We start from the raw sequence: 16,671 nt of genomic DNA, 5'->3' as shown, positions 1-16,671 counted from the left end.
GCCAGGGGTTAGTGGTGGCCTTGGCAGGGCTCGGAATGGTTGGACTGGATGAACTGGAAGGGCTTTTCCGACCTGGTTGATTCTGTGATTCTGTGTCCCTGACCTGGGGTGCCGTTATCTTCTCCACTCCTGCCTTAGACAGTGCGTGATAAACCCGGGCTGAGGGCTGCTGGGCTGTCTGCTTATCTTGTGCTCCCGTGTGCCCCTCTTCACTGCAAACATCCTCCACTCCAGCTAAAATAACAAGCTGTGCAATGCTGACTTGCTCCTTTGGTATTTATTTGCTAACTAAAGCTACTGTCCATGATCTGCAATGTCCCTGATGTTTGGCTTAACTTTGAGCCACAAAGCTCCTTTATTTCGTATCACCAACTTTATCAATCATGTTTTCAACAGTAAGGTTTCCATGGCACTCCCTTTGACTTCAGTTTAAATCCCCACTCAGGCACACAAGAGAAATGGAGTATTCTTTATCAGATGAAGGTTTCTGTGTGATCCCAGAGATCATCAAGCCCAGTGCAGAAGTGCTGACTAAGAGAATTTTATATAAGCAACAATGTCAAAACATTCTACAGTCCAGAAGAGGACAGAGTAAGCATCTTCATTTGGAGTGTTTCATCACAATCAGATTAGTAAGTGAAGTAGGAGATAGATTTTGCAAATTTGGGAAGTGTAATGCTGCTTCATAGTAAATTGCATGAACTAAAGGTCCAGACCATGCTTTACAACATCTGTTACCTTCTGGGCCTTCCTTATTTTTCTTCTTATTAGACAATACTACAAAGTTAAGACAGCCTGTTACGAGAACTCCTTTTTTGTAACAGGCAATTCCTTAACATCTGGAAAAACAACAAATATCAATTGCTAATTCCAACGCCCTGCAATGGGCAGGGCCACCTTCCACTAGACCAGGTCACTCAAAAGTCCTGGTGAAGGATCATTACACCTTAGCAGAAGCTGCACCTGGATTGTACATCTGAATCTCTGGCCTGTCCTGTCGCTTGCCTTTATACTCCTGATTTAATACTCACTTTTCTCTGGCTTCAGAGATGACATCCTGGCCTTCCATGCCAAGTAGAGACAAGCAAAGGAGACAAGGGCCAGCACTGCTCCATCAGACTTCTCACTTCAGGATTGGTGTAGTCCCTTTGTGGGATTCAGGCTGTCTGAAATAAAATTGCAGAACGAGCAGCAGTGAGTCTACTTAACTACGGCCACACAGCACTAAGTCTTGTGCTGTCACTCTGGGATGTGGCTTACCCCTCTGCAGCAGATCTTTTGACACACAATCATTTGTTCAACTTCCATGGGACAGTAGAGTAAGTTAGTGTGGCGCCAGGACACTGACTGGATCCCAGTAGGACAAAACTCCTTGATTTAAATGCTGGGAATGTTTGTCACCAAAACTTCTAGTATGGAGCAAGAGAGCTTAAACAAATCAACGGATGAGCTTTTTCTGGGTAGTGGTGTCTTGTAATTCCTTTGGCTTATCACATCCATTCTGTATAAACTAAAGAGAATGTATAAATTTGGCCTCTCAAACTTTTTAGTGTTTAACTTCAATTCGATTAAACACTTATGTATGTGTACAAAGTGAAAAATGAGGGTACAAGAGGTTAATGCTTTAATGCTTTTAATAACTCTTAACCACATGGCTGTATTTTGTCAAACAGAACATGGATTTGTTCTAGCAGGAACAGTATATGTGAAATAGAAGCATGTTGAGGCTCTCCAAAACAGCATGAAAACCATTTGTAGGCCATCTTTGAAAAAGAATTTATTATTTTTATGTTTTAATTTTAATTTTATAAGTAGTATTTATAGTATTTCTGTGATGGAATAAACAAAGCATTTCTGAGTATAGCTGAGGAGGTTCTTGCTCACGGTAGGAAAGTAAAAAAGAAACCTAGGCAGACCCAAAGCACCAGTCTGAATTAAAGAGTAAATAAAGGGACTGGTTACTGACACAACACAGAATCCTGGGGACAGTGAGTAGTGTCTGTAAACCTGAAACGAGTTTAGGCATCAGTACAGAGGATGTAAATGTGCACCAGGTAATGCCCATAACTTACCCATGAACTGGCGGTGGAGTAAATGGTGGATGATAATGCCCAGAGGAACTGATGGGTAGAAAATGGCAACATCTGCAACAGACCAAGTGGCATCTAAATGCTGGAAATAGATGAAAGAATAAAGGGCAAATTTATAGGATAATTCTTGGGTTTCAGGTAAAATCATATTAATCCTAAGTGTGGTCAGCACAGTTTGAGAACTTGTGCCCAAGTCTCTGACAGGTCTCACACTGCTGTGCTGGAGACGTTGGTTTTTCGCATGTCCACTACAAGTCCTTCCTTGAAAAACTTGCTGTCTAACAGCCAAATCTATCAGCAGCTCCAGTTTGCTTGCAAAGGCCTCTCTCACACCACACCCCCAACACTTTTTACTGCTGGCTTTTAGAATTGAGTGCTGGTGTTAACACAACCATCAGCTACTGTCACAGTGTCACTAGTCCTCCACAAAATCCGCAGCACGTGAGGCCAAGTGACTCCTCCTCTTGCACTTCCCAGCCTGTACTTCCAGGTGGATTACTGCTGCATAAACCCAGAGTCCGTCTGTGACAAAAACTATTACCCAGAAACTCAGTCTTATTGTTCATCTCAATTATCCTGCTTTGATAAATCTTGAAGAGTCACCCACTGCACCACAGCACTCACATTTATGAGTCTAATACTCTTTTTACTATTAAAACAAATGTCCTTAAGATGAAATCCAGGCTGGAAAAAAAGGAAAACATTATCACTGATAAATGGATATATCCAGCTATTTAAATCTCTCAGCAGCAAGACTCCACTGCTGATAAAATGCTGACCACAGGATTCCACAATAATCATTCTGGAATGCTTAATGCATAATGTCAAGATACTCTGCTTTTTGGAAATGAGGTCCAGGATGTATCTTCTCTTTGCTGTACCTACAGAGAAATTCTCAGATCATGCAATCTAACAATCAAACCCAGCACCTTCAACAGGCACACGTCCCATTAAAATAAATCTTAGTCTCTGTTGAAAGCCAGGAATACACACAAACATGCAGAAGTGTTAGTCAGGAGGCTTTGTGCCATTTCTTGCCCAGGGCTTAGGTTCATCCACGCCATGCGGAACATCCCAACAGTGCCAGAACTGCTGCACCTTTTGAAGATTAATAAATAATCCAGAAGAGGGTGAACAAAAGCTTGTAGGTTTTCCATGCGCTCCTTAACAAATCGTAAGTGCATGTAGCTCTCAGACTGGTGTGGTTTTTTTGCCATCTATTTGTCTAACAGTCTATTTCATGCCTCTGAAACATTTTATTTCTCTAAAACAAAAATAGGTGAAGATTGTTGGAACATTTTAATACCTCAGCTGTATTGTTAGAGCTCAACTTTCTTTAATATTGTTCAGACAGTTTACTAACTTAATCTCTTGATGATAGGATATAATATGCATTTCAATATAACCTTTAACTCACATATAACAACAATTACTGCAATTAGCAAATAGTTTTCCGAAGGCTCCAAGTTTAGTATTTGACTCCTGTTTTCATATTTAATGATTTACAGTAATGAGCCGGAACATCAGGATTTTGTACTGAAATGGCCAAAATAGTTGTCCAGGCATCGTTGCCCTCATGTGACAGCCCTCAGATGTTTTTGTGGAGAGTTAGCCAAAAGCAATAGACAATGCCATGGCTTCTCTTTCATTCTTACTGACAAACAACAACGAAGTGACTGTCAGGACTGTTAGTCAGAGCTTCAGGAGCTTCTGAAGGGCTGTTACTTTGCTGAGATTGTGCCCTTTGTTTAAGTTTTGTTTGACAAGTGCTTTATAAATGAGCAGAAGAGGTGGTTTATGTTTCATTAATGAGGCTGATAGTGGTTAATTACTGAAGTTACGTAAACAATCCAATACCAGACCAAGCCAAGCGGGTCAGTTATGTAGAGAAGATCCAGCTGGAGTGGATATGATTTCCTTTAACCATTCGGCTACCAAACAAGTTAGAGAGATCTAGAATCACTAGTTCAGATGAACACAGAATTCTGCTTAGCTTGGAAATGAACTCCCTTCAACAGCTCTCAACCTAGGGAAGTACCTTCTTGATCTGCAGTTTCAGCACTCATCAAATTCTTAGACCTAACTGCAGAAAGACAGACATCATACACAGAATAGATGGCACAGAAGATCACAGTTCACACTACTGATGGAAATGAGACTGCAAAAGCAGTGCAATGTAAGGTGTTCAGGTCAGGCCGATGTCATCAGATCTCAGTATTTTCTATGGAAAATGTGTATGTTCCTTATTCTTCACTTTAGTGGCACTTCCAGATTTTGGCTCATGACATGAACTTGTTCAGCTAATATTGCCAGATTTTATCTGTGAGTAACATTTTGCTTACGCACCTCCAGTAAAGCATGCTTCAAGTGTATGATTATTTATTTCCTTTGCCCATTAAAATGGCACTAGGCATGTTACTAGTCAGAGACTTTATCAGTGTTTTACAAAGCTGACATACGTATGGTAAAAATAAGAGAAAATGGAAGTGGAAGAGATCTCAAAAGTCCTTTCTCTTCCTTTACAGATCGAAATAACTAAGAGAGAACAATTTTTAAGTTTATCAGGATGCCCAAACTGGGCTTCAGACCACCCACTGGTGAAGACTGTACAGGCAACTTATTCCAGTGCTATTTCACCACCATTATTGCTTTCTCTAGTATCTAATTTAAATCTTCCTTACCCCTAAATAAGCTTTTTATTTCTTGATTCTTTATAAGCTGGAAACCATTTTATCTTCCTCTTCTATAAGCAGTTCTTTGTGTGACTGTAGTGGGCTCTCAGGTCTCCCATTTTTATTGTCACACAAACTTTTGAATAGAAGGGGTCTGTTAAAATAATGTAAAAGTATCTATTTAACATGATGTCAGTCACCTGGTGTCAGTCACTGCATGACTAGACAGCATGTGGGTTGGAGCAAATGACCACAGGCTAATGCTTAATGTGGCACCACTCTTAATTTCTGCTATGACTAAGTTTTAGGTTCCTATATTCTTATTTTAGAAATTGAATTTACTCTGAACCCACCAGGTTTATAATGTGGACAGAAGGGGCATTAGTTACCTCTGAAAAACCTGAGCTTCAGACTTGAGTTTCCTGAAGTCAATAGGCTTTAAATACCCATGTCCCTCAGGTACATTTGAGCAGCTTACCAATAAGGTATCATATCAGAAAAGGTACTAAAAAAAACTCAATAGTATTAAAAGCTAAAGGAAGTAGTTCACAAACCTCTGCTTGTTTTTCCAACTTTCATGAGAATGGCTGAAAAGCTGGATGAAAAGCCAGTGGTGTATGTGAAAGATACTGCTACAAAAGAAATCTTGAGTCCTAGCAATTGTTACTACTAAAGTTTTTCTGATGTCTTAGTAAATTGCTGTATAAGGCTGCTTTTACCAGAAAGACAAATGCTGATCATAATTAAACTTAAAAGATCATTATCTTTGTTTGTACTGTGTAAACTGTACCCTCCAGCCCTGTGTCACCACACATCATCAATGTAGGGCATTTGAAAGCTCAAAAAGCCCTGTAAGATGCTCAAACAACATCCATGAGTCAATCTTTTTTGTTCCTGAAAGTCAGGCTCAACCATTCACCTCCAGAGACTAAGAGATTCCTAAATGGTGACAGACTGTGTGGAAAACAGAAGCATGCTCTTCTCTGCAGCCTATGGAATACGAATGTAACCCTGAAGGGTAATGTTAGTTTTCTGTGCCACAGATCCATGTAAACCTATTTCATGGATCTTTTGTCCCTAAAGACTTTGCTGTAAGATAACCAACATGGATTGAGTTTTTCCCTTTGAAACCTAATTTCATGAAATGTACAACAGACCCATGTTTTCCTGAGGTAAATCAAGAATTGCTCTTCCACAGAAGAAAAGTGACAACCAGCTGGAGGTACTATGTTTGCATCTAACCTGCTCTGCATCATGTCAGGGAGCAGACATGATACCTAACAAGAAAATGCCCTACCAAAGATCACATATTGTATCTAGGAAATGATGGAAACCTCAAATTAAAATGATTCATTTATTAGACAATATTAAGAATGGAAATACTTGGCGGTTTAAGAATGAAACTTTGCAGAAGTAGCAGCAACGGAAGTTGCTAACAGTTGTGGTCTGTTAGGGGAGCACATGAGCCTTGTGTTCACTGCATCAGCTCAGGTATGTCTGAATTAGAACAGGGAAAACCAGGTGAGTGGTTTGTGTTTGGAGATACTGACTTCATCAGTGGTTCCAAATTCAATTCCAAATAATACTGCTGCAGTATTTCTCTGCCCAGGAAATGAACATTATCCATTCACACACAGACATGGCAATGTTAAACAAGCAAAATGGGAGAATTTTCAATTCCACCAAGAAAGCAGAATATTTAGTAAGTGGCCAGGGAGAACTCTGGGAAGCAGTGACGTGAGGGTCCCATGGCCTCTGTCCCTGATGACCCAGTTATTATTTGATTTATGTTGACTTGCAGCTGCCCTTGCTTCGACCCCAGCAAAGGCTGTGTGGGAAGTTTGTGTCTCCGGGCGTAGCATTGCTCTGCGCAGTGTCTGGAGCCTCGTGTACGCTCCGAAACTGATAAATAGGGAAAAGGCCTCGTTTGCTCCAGCTGGACTCAGACTTAGAGCAGCACTGCAGCCCAGCGGACTCAGCTCTGGGAGGCAGAAACCCTGCAACTACCGTAAGTATTTCATGTACTTCTCTGTCTGCTCTGGGCTTACAAACTGTTGCTTTGGCCATAAATCAATGTGCCATGTGAAAATACTTCAAGCATTGGGCTTTTTTTTTCTTTTTCCTTTTTTTCCCTTTTAAACATCTGACTAAATGAAAATAGAAGAGACTTTTAAATTTGGTATCCTACTGCCAAGAATTTGTTCTGACAGTTCTTCATTTGACATGCAGAGTGAAGTAAAATGACTTCTAAATTCCGTTACTTGTTTCCCTTCCCCAAAGTACCTGGAAAACTCAAAGTTTCAAACAACTTCTAACCTCTTATCTTACAATGTATGAAGATTATACCTTTGAAATAATTATTCATGGGGTAGCAATTCCAAAAGATGATTTCAAGAAAACTTCAACACAGTTAGTGAAATAAGTCAATTCCTTTTATGGTGATTATATGACAAGGAAAGGATATGTTTAATGAAAAGGAAAGTGAGATTTCTTCAAACAGCAGCTTTGGGGAGCTTCTTGGAACATTAAAACTGGGAGAAACAGATATAACCTTAATAATGCATGTACACGGCATATAGGATGGATCAAGGGATCCTACAACTTGTGCTACGAAAGAATTCCTTAATGACAGTAATCAGTGATTACTGAATTGCTTGAGTGAAACCAAACAGATCATCTGGCAGTGAGCATATTCCCACCAACTGTGCTCAGTTATCATTTGTTTCAGGTTTTGGTTTAAATTTCACTAATGAAAAAACTAAGCTATGCTTTCCAGAAGCAAAAAGAGTCCAGTGATTAAGACCGAGCCTGAAACGTGCTATCTGGCTCCACTACATGATCAGTAATGTGCCACAAGGTGAGTTAAATAAATGTTGGAGACCTTCAGCTTGAGTTCCTAAAATGCCCTGTAAACAAGAATTTTCCCTATGACTCAGCTGTCAAAATATTTACCACAGCAGTTGAAATACTGTCAATACATACCTCTTAAAGACGCCCCAGAGCCTCTTCTACAAGTAGATTCTGCATGTTAACAAACTGGGTAAGTTGATGATATGTTACTTTACCATATGGTATTTTAGAGCCATAGCAATGGTAAAAACGTCTTTCACCATAAATAACAATAAATAGATGTACTGTGTGTTCTAGTCTGAACATGTACATTCTGTTAAGTGTCTGGTTTGTGGTTCTACTTTACTTTTATCAATCATTGGGTTTTGTTTTGTTTAATGGCTTCCATCTTTGATAAACTGAGAAGTCATTCAGTCAGGACTAAGAACTGAATGTGGGTGAATTTCTGTATTAGATGCGTAATCAACCGCTTCAATCAACATACGTTCCAGTTTATATTGAACATTAGTAGTTCAGAAGACTGATTATTGCAAAACTAAGCCTGGAAAAGTGGAACATTTTTAACCGTGCTTAAGCAACCTAGAGCCCAGGACACATCTTCTGGGAAAAAAGATAAAAACCCCAAACTCCACTTGTACACTTACAGAGGCTTTTAAAATTGTAACCAAACAGACATGACACTCCCCCCATCAGGATTTCACACATAAAAATACCTAGCTGAAACAGCACCTTGGAAGTAACTGAAAAGAAGGAAAAGCAGGGAATAGCTTTTATGCAGATGACCTTTTCTTTCAGGTCAGTATGTCTGGCTAAAGACTACAGACTTTCATTCTGTGTTACTACTTGTAATTCTATGAAACAAGTTATTGAAAAAGTCTTTAGGTTTCAGTTCCACTTCTTAAGCTACAGACCTTTATGAACCAGCTCTTCAATCGCAGAATCACAGAATGATTAGGATTGGAAAGGAGCTTAAGATCATCGAGTTCCAACCCTCAAATGTATTTCTTTCTTTTTGCTTCCTTTTTAAAGCACACTTACACAAAACATATGGCTGTGTTTTGAGTACACAAATATGGGGCACAAAAATATTTTGGTTTGGAAACAGCATGACTGCAACTGCCCCAAGCCCCCAGAGCTCTTCCTCCAACGTCATTTCAACTTTGTTCAAGTGATTATATTTTGAAAATTACAATCAGGCACATATTACATTCCGACCAGGATTCCACAGCCTCCAGTGTGGAGCTGAGCTCTGTGTGTGTGCAGAATTTACTTGCCTACATGGCAAAGGATTAATGACAATATGTGTGGGCTGAACATATGTGTGGGTCCTTTAAGTCACTGTTCACCTCCATGAGGTGAGAGAGATCAGGGACAGCTACTGTTCTTTCAGCAACTCCTCAAGTCTGGAGGAGGTTTCCCTGTTGCTGATAGACTCATAAAAAGGGCGAGGCAGAGGTTGCAAGACGTGACTACAACAGTCAATCTTAGAAATAACTAAAACTTACCCTGTCCTAGAAAATTAAGTTAATACTTTACATATCTTAATCTGATCTTTATATTTTTTGTTTTAAAAAGCCCAATACAATTTTATATCAGAAGAACAAACTTGTTAACAGTGAATTCTAGAGTGTCAGAAAATGAAACAGTGACATTCATGTGCAGGCATGACCATTAGTCTTGTTTCAGGACAGTACAGCATTCTTCAAATAACCACTGGATTTACTATTAATACTGTTACAACATTCTCTTAATTTAAGAGTTTTAATTTACAAAGTCTTGTTCTAAGCTGCGAATTCTGTGGTTGCAAGTGATAACTTTTATTAGCCAGAAAAAGCCAGTAAGAAGGGCTAGATCCTCAATCTGTTCTTAGACAATACTGAAGTAGAGAGAACTTTGCCTAATCAAAGTCTGCTTCCAAGATTTAGAATATTTAATCAAGCCACCACCTTGTGTTTGGCAATATGTACTTCATATTTCCAATATAATACTTTTCAGACTAGGTTGGTGTTATTTTATATTAGCTTCTATTCTTCTATTATCTTTATTTAAAGAAGCTACTGGAATCCAGAAGTGCGTTTCTTCAGCAAATACACATTTTTGGGGAAAAATGTAGACTTTGCCCAGGCCAAACTGATCTAAGCGATAAGGACCTCATGTTTCAGTGAGTCACTTCTCTCTCAAACAAATATTTACTAGCAGAGATAACAAACCCCCCCCCCCCAGCATTCCAGCCTCACTGCATCTTTTCACCTTCTGCTAACAACATGAAGAGAAAGGGTTCAGTTCCAGAGATTAGTCCAGTTTTGGGGGAAGGGGTGTGTGTCTTTGAGGAAGTACCCTTTGTTACGGTGAAAGTCAAAGCATCTAACCAGCCCAGGCTCCTTCACTAACCAAGGAGCAGAAAAAAGCTCTCTAGAGGGCAATTTCCTATAGGAAATTTATGTTTTTTGGTCTTCACAGGGTGCTTTGTACTTTTTAAGGAATACACGCTCTTAAATATAAATCAGGCAGTGCTTAAATGAGGCTAATCTGACTTTTACTGCACAAAAGAGTATTTACGTGCAGATGAAGTTATTCTATTCTGGCCTTTCCAGGCTGTTTTCATCTATATACTTCAGATTTGAGTAAGAAGTGAACAAAGCAAAATCAGTAAAAGGCCATGTTTGTGCAGAAACAGAACATCCACCACATCCACACTAGTGCAAATGCCCAAATTCATTCTGAAAGGAAGTTTTCTCTATCCAGCAAAGCTCCGTTTAATCTCTTCCTGAACTAGAAAACTTACAAATGATCATTCTGATTTTGAGTAAAATTCAGAGCAAAACAGTTCTAACTATAACTTGCAAATTTAGGAATGTTCTCTATCCTGAATCTGTACTGTTAGGAAAGGAAACATTTTGCAACCTCTCTGAAAGTATTATGTGACTTCACAGGTTTTCTTATGATCTGAAAATGTTCCATATTCTGGAGTTTTCTGGGTTTAGCTCTGTAGCTAACCCTACCCAGCAGTTCTTTCTCACATGATTATTTCACTTACTTTTCCATTTCTCTAGATTGCCTTCTTACAAGTCTATGACACAGCGAAGTGAATGAAACAGCGCAGTTGGGAGCAGAACATGGCAAATACATTTGTCACTGTACCGGATGGGTATTACCTGCCTGAGCCCGTCCAGTATTATGGTGAGTAAAAGCAAAACTTCTATATTATGAAAAAGCAGTATAGAAAATGAACATCTGTGGGAATTCCTATTATTTTCTTCATTGTAGTTTATCTTTACAAGCTCTTGGAAGCTACACATTTGTCTATGAAGCTCACACTAAATGTGAAAAATATTAGCATGTGCTCAGACAGAATTTGTACACAACACAATCATGCTGACTGATCATTCCACATAAACATTACTGCTGCTGTCTCCCTCTGACTTGCGTGAAGAAGATAGATGGTTTATTACAGTATCCCAGCTACACTGTACACAGAGAATGGTTATTCTATATCTTATATAATTGCAATAACTAGTTTGATTCTGGAAGAGGAAAAGCAGAACCCAAAGCCCATTAAAAAACCTTCAAATTGCTTAAAACCCAAACCCGAACCACCCCGAAATAAACCCACAACAAACTTTCCAATTTGTGTTTACAGAGATTTACAATCCCAAAGGAAGACAGAAATATGATGCATGTTGCGCAAGCTTTCTTCAGTATAGCTGTATGCATTTAAGGAAGGTTGGATAAAATTAAAGACAGAAAGGCATGAAGAAGCTCTCTTCATAATTCTGTACCTACATTTTGCCAAGATAAAACTTAACTGCAAAGGATTATATGTGGAAAAATGCCAAATAAAGCAAGTCTTTGCTTTTCACTCAACTGAATTTCAACTTGAAGTCTCCTGTCATAATAATTTTTACCCCTCTGCAATTTCTGGACCATCCTGCTCAGGCTCTTGTTCAACACTTCCAGAATTATGCATGAAATATGTAACAGTAACAAACACTTCACTGATTAACAGATTCACTTGCTTATGGGAAAATATTCTTCTGTAATGTGGGCAATTAATAAAAACAGCCATTAAGTGTAGTATCATCAATTGACAAGTGATACTCAATTATGTCCTAATAAGAATCCAGTGGCACACAGATGACATGGCCCAAACTGTTACGAAGCCATTTCTACTACATCTAAGATTTTACTTTAAAACATTACAGGTAGCACATTTAAAAAGAAATTATCAGACTGCTCTTCTGAAAATGTGTTCCTCTACTATTTGTGATTAAATTTTTACTCTATAAAACATTTTAAGACATTCAAGTAGCTGATGTATTCTTCAGTTTTTCATTTCCAGTTTCTCCCGTATCTAGATGTTCTGCCAGAGCACATCAACTATCAGCTGCAAGACACCGACTTTCAGACTGCTCCTTATTGCCAGTACTCAACAGCTCAAATTCCTCCTCCAGTATTACAGCCCCAACCTCCCCACTCCCAGTACAGCACATACAGCCTGGACTCTCAGTACAGCGACGGGCAATGTGTCATCAGCAGCTGTGAACTAAGCAAACCCCCTTTCATGGCTCCCCATATGGATGATGGAGGATACCAAGGATTAAAACGGCCAAGATTAAACCACTCTTCTTTGAGACTGAAGGGGCAGGAGGAGCTGTGTGTGGTGTGTGGTGACAAGGCCTCGGGCTATCACTACAATGCACTTACCTGTGAAGGCTGTAAAGGTAAGAGGAGAACAGGCTGATCTGTACCTTAGGCAGGACCATGGGCCCACAGCGCTCAACAGTGTTCCACATCTGTGATTTAAGCAAACAGATTTCACTGGGTTTTAAGCTGGTGTTTCTACAGAGGATTTTAATTTACCAAAAAAACCTTTCATCTAAGATGCTTACTCCAGATTCCCGTTTCATACTATTTTTTGAAGAAACGCTTTCACAGTGTCTATTTAATATGAGCACTTCATTTTTGCCTTGATTATTCACTAGAATAGTGTCAGTTAAAGCAGGTGCTGATTTTCTGATGCCCATTTATTATAGATATATTTCAGTGTTACTAACTTCACTTATTTTTAAAATTAAATAACCCAAGTAATAATTACGTGCTACTGATTTTAACTTATTATGTGGGAGCTGTCTTGACCAGGTAAGGAACACAGCAATTAATATTCATCAGAAAGTCCAAGACATTAACTGTGTTGCTAAAAAGCAAATTTCAACTCAGGGTAATGTTTCCACTGTAAAACAAACAAAACCCCGAAAGACATTTACTTCTTTAAATCATTATGAGATAAAGCTCCTTAGATTCCTTCAGTCATAACCTGATCCTTGTCTGCAGGCTTCTTTCGACGCAGCATAACCAAAAATGCAGTGTATCGATGCAAGAATGGTGGTCACTGTGAGATGGACATGTACATGCGAAGGAAGTGTCAGGAATGTCGCCTGAAGAAGTGTAAAGCTGTGGGAATGCTAGCAGAATGTAAGTGCTCCTTCCAAGCTGGCTCCTTTACTCATCAACTCCATAAAACCTTTTCCAAAACCAATCCCGTTTCCTGATTAGAGCTAAATAGTGTTGTTCTAAACTTCATTTAGCTGTAGGAAAACTGAACTTTGGAGCCTGTGGCACCTGTAGCATCTTCATCTGAAGAAACCACCAATGCTCGGGAAGTATCTCCTGAAGTCAAGAGGCTGTTCGAAGACATTACAAGAAAAAATAAGAAAGCACAAACAAGACACAGCTAAATACCCTGAACCTTGACAGGGCAGTAGGAAGCCTATCAGATGTGCTTTTGTGTTTGGAAAAAGTTATTATTATACTCTTCATGAAAAATTCTTGTTTCTCTATCACAGAGCCACAAGCAAGAAGCCTGCAAACACACAGGTCTTTGCTGGATACTAAACACTAACTCACCTAATGAATAACACATTGTCATATTCTCTAGGAAGCATAACTCCTTATACGTGTGTGCTCCTGTGATGCAAGACTTGTGTTATCTCCAATAATAAATGATTATTTCAAATTATAATTATTTGAAAATACACATATTGACACACACTTCCATGCCTCCCAGGTTTGCTGACTGAAGTACAGTGCAAGTCAAAGCGGCTCAGGAAGAATTTCAAACAGAAGAGCAGTTTTCTTTACAATATAAAGCTGGAAGAAGGGCTGAATAGTAAACATGTATCATCTACAACAAGATCTGGAAAAGTGGGATATTTTTCTTTTTAAAAGATCTCTTTTTATAACTTATTTTTGCCCCAAGTCATTATCACTGCATTGGTTTATTTTTTTTTTAACAGATCCCAGAGAAGATGGAACTTACTCCGGGGGAGCATCAGCTTCTGGACCACATTGTAGCAGCACACCAAAAATACACAATTCCCCTGGAGGAAGCAAAGAAGTTTGTATGTACACAAAACAATCAGCCTGTATTGCTAAGTTGTTATCATCCTAAGCACTGTACCCTTCTTATATCAGATGTCTAAATGCTCTTTCATGCAGCTACAAGAAACTGCAAGTCCTGAGGAAAGTTTTCTCCGTCTCTCCGAGACAGCAGTTGTCCATGTACAAGTGTTAGTGGACTTCACAAAAAGACTTCCAGGTAATATTTTCCTTTGGGAAATATTACAGAACAGTGTGAGTTTTTTTCCCAAGAGGCAGGAACCATAGTGATGGCATGAATCCAAGAAAAACACAGGCTTCAAGAAAACTCTCATTCGACTGACCAGTTTTTCTTCCAACTGTAATGATCAGGGTTACCATTTACTTGTCACAAGGACAAGTTAGAAGGATTCACTGCAAAAGCTTGCTAGGATTAGATTTCTTTTCTTTTTCTGACATGGAGTAGAGACATTTTATGAGAAGTACATGGACTTCAAACTACCATCCTGAGTGAATTACTATTTCAACACATTCTGAAACCCACTTCACTTCGCAGTTTATCATAATCAAAGAAAAAAATAGATGTTCCTTCAAAGGAAAATGCAGCACAGAAGGGACTAGCCAGCTCCTGTTCATATTTTCCTTTAATAAAGGACAAGGGAACATGCAGTTAAATTTCAGTGTGAAGTTGACAAACATTTGACTGGGATGGTGATAATTCTTTCATTACTCTTAAGTTGTAAAATTTACTGAGAAAAGTCAATCAGCATGTCTAAAGCAGATATTTGATGTAATTTAGCACTACCGTGGAACAGATCTGAAAGAACAGATGACCTCTTTTCCTATGTTACATACCTGGCTTTGATCAGGACTAAGAAAAGAATCAATAAAGTTCCTTTACTCTTGAATTCTAAGTGCAGACAATAAGCTTGTCAAAAGATGAACACAACTTGTAAAAAGATCAGATACGAATGAATAAGGGGGAAAAATACCCATGCTCACTAAGTGATGTAGCAAATTTAAAAGGTATTAGGCCATGTGATATATATATATATAATCGTAGAATCATGGAATGGTTTGGTTTGGAGCAGACTTAAAGTTCATCCAGTTCCAACCCTGTGCCATGGGCAGGGACACCTTCCACTACAGCGGGTTGCTCCAAGCCCCTGTGTCCCACACTGCCTTGAACACTGCCAGGGATGGCACATTTACCACTTTTTTGAGCAAGCTGTTCCAGTGCATCACCACTCTGACACTCTCATGTAAAGAATATCTTCCTTATATCTAATCAGATATTAAGAAGAAATTTTGCTTAAAGGCAGCCACAGCCTTTCTCGATTCTTATCATGTATCTTTCTCTGCAGGATTTGAAAGTTTAGCTAGTGAAGATCAGATTGCGCTGCTAAAAGGGTCAACAGTTGAGGCGATGTTTTTGCGTTCAGCCCAAATATACAACCAAAGAATGAGTGAATGCCAACCATCAACAAGTGAAAGTAAGTTTGACTAACAAGCTTTGTACTAACACCAGGAGGAGGTGCTGCCAATTTGAAACAACTTCCATTCGTTTTAAGTGACTTACTTAAATAATTTCCTATTCGACTATACTGGTACTTAACAATAGTGCCAGTTATGCCTACATACCTTCTATTGGCTTTTTATCCCCAAAGATCATTAAAATAAAACAAAAATCAATCAAATCTGTTTTCCTCCCATTAATTCTAAATAAAGAGCAACATTTTTGAGTGTTAGCACAAATTGTGGAGTGGATGGATCATATTAGCTATATTAATGATGTATTAGATACTGTGCCAACACAATAGAGACACAAGAGACTTTGACCACCAGTAATGAGCAACCACTGAACTTGGTGCTGGATGCCAGAAAGAACAATTCTTTTCTGCCTGCATAGATCTGGGACAAGTTCACACATTTTTGTGTATATATTTGAAAAGCAGATGCAGACAAAGTTTAAAGTCACATTAAGCTTGACTGGGAGCTGTCACCCGTCTTGTTCCAGGTCACGTAAGGCTTTCTGATCATGGGACATACTGTCACATTCAAAACCTTGATAGAAACAACATTTACTCCATGGAAATATCTCACAATGAAGAGAGTCCAACTTCCACTACTACCACAGGTAATCAAGGTCCCAGAATCAAAATACCTGGGAGTCTTACTTTGCTAGCCCTGTTCTCAATCACACCGAGCAACAGTTGGTGTGGCCACTGCTCATTCTCTTCTCTTCCTCTCCATTCCGTCAAGCTGCTGTTACATGCCCAGGCATTACATCCTCATGGAAGGCAGAAGTTCATTTGCTTATATCCCAAGATAAAGCCTTGAGCTGTGTATATCAAAAGCTGCACAGTACAACCACAATACAACTTCTGCTACTACTTTAGAAATCAACATTGTTTTCACCACGTTTGCGAACGATTTCACGCAATAGCCCAGCCTGGAGCCTGGGATTAGGACAAAGACGATCCATAACAGCAGCGCCTGTTTCTGCATGGAAGTAACAGTCCGATTACTTTATTTCTCAGGTATAACCGAGGAGTTTATTACCGCGCTGTTTTACTTCTACAGAAGCATGGGGGAACTGAAAGTGACCGAGACCGAATATGCCCTGCTCGTAGCAACGACGGTGTTTTTTTCAGGTAACTGAGCTTCGGCTCGCCCTCCCCCGC

At 39.2% G+C, this 16,671-nt stretch overlaps 1 protein-coding gene across 1 annotated transcript; it reads left to right on the top strand.

The window, feature by feature from the left end:
- Positions 1–10,701: 10,701 nt before the first annotated feature.
- LOC104400587 (bile acid receptor-like) lies at positions 10,702–16,641 on the top strand (the record flags this gene model as incomplete). Its single annotated transcript, XM_010023955.1, has 9 exons — positions 10,702–10,792; positions 11,968–12,333; positions 12,944–13,084; positions 13,677–13,813; positions 13,906–14,010; positions 14,108–14,207; positions 15,352–15,480; positions 16,005–16,124; positions 16,528–16,641. Coding segments are annotated over exons 1-9 (1,303 nt in total), but the record flags the coding sequence as incomplete, so codon positions are not given.
- Between the last annotated feature and the right edge of the window lie 30 nt (positions 16,642–16,671).

The sequence above is a fragment of the Nestor notabilis genome, unplaced genomic scaffold (assembly GCF_000696875.1).
Source record: "Nestor notabilis isolate BGI_N333 unplaced genomic scaffold, ASM69687v1 scaffold8871, whole genome shotgun sequence".
Lineage (NCBI taxonomy): Eukaryota > Metazoa > Chordata > Aves > Psittaciformes > Psittacidae > Nestor > Nestor notabilis.
The sequence above is the reverse complement of the archived record's forward strand: the minus strand, read 5'-3'. Positions and strand labels throughout refer to the sequence as shown.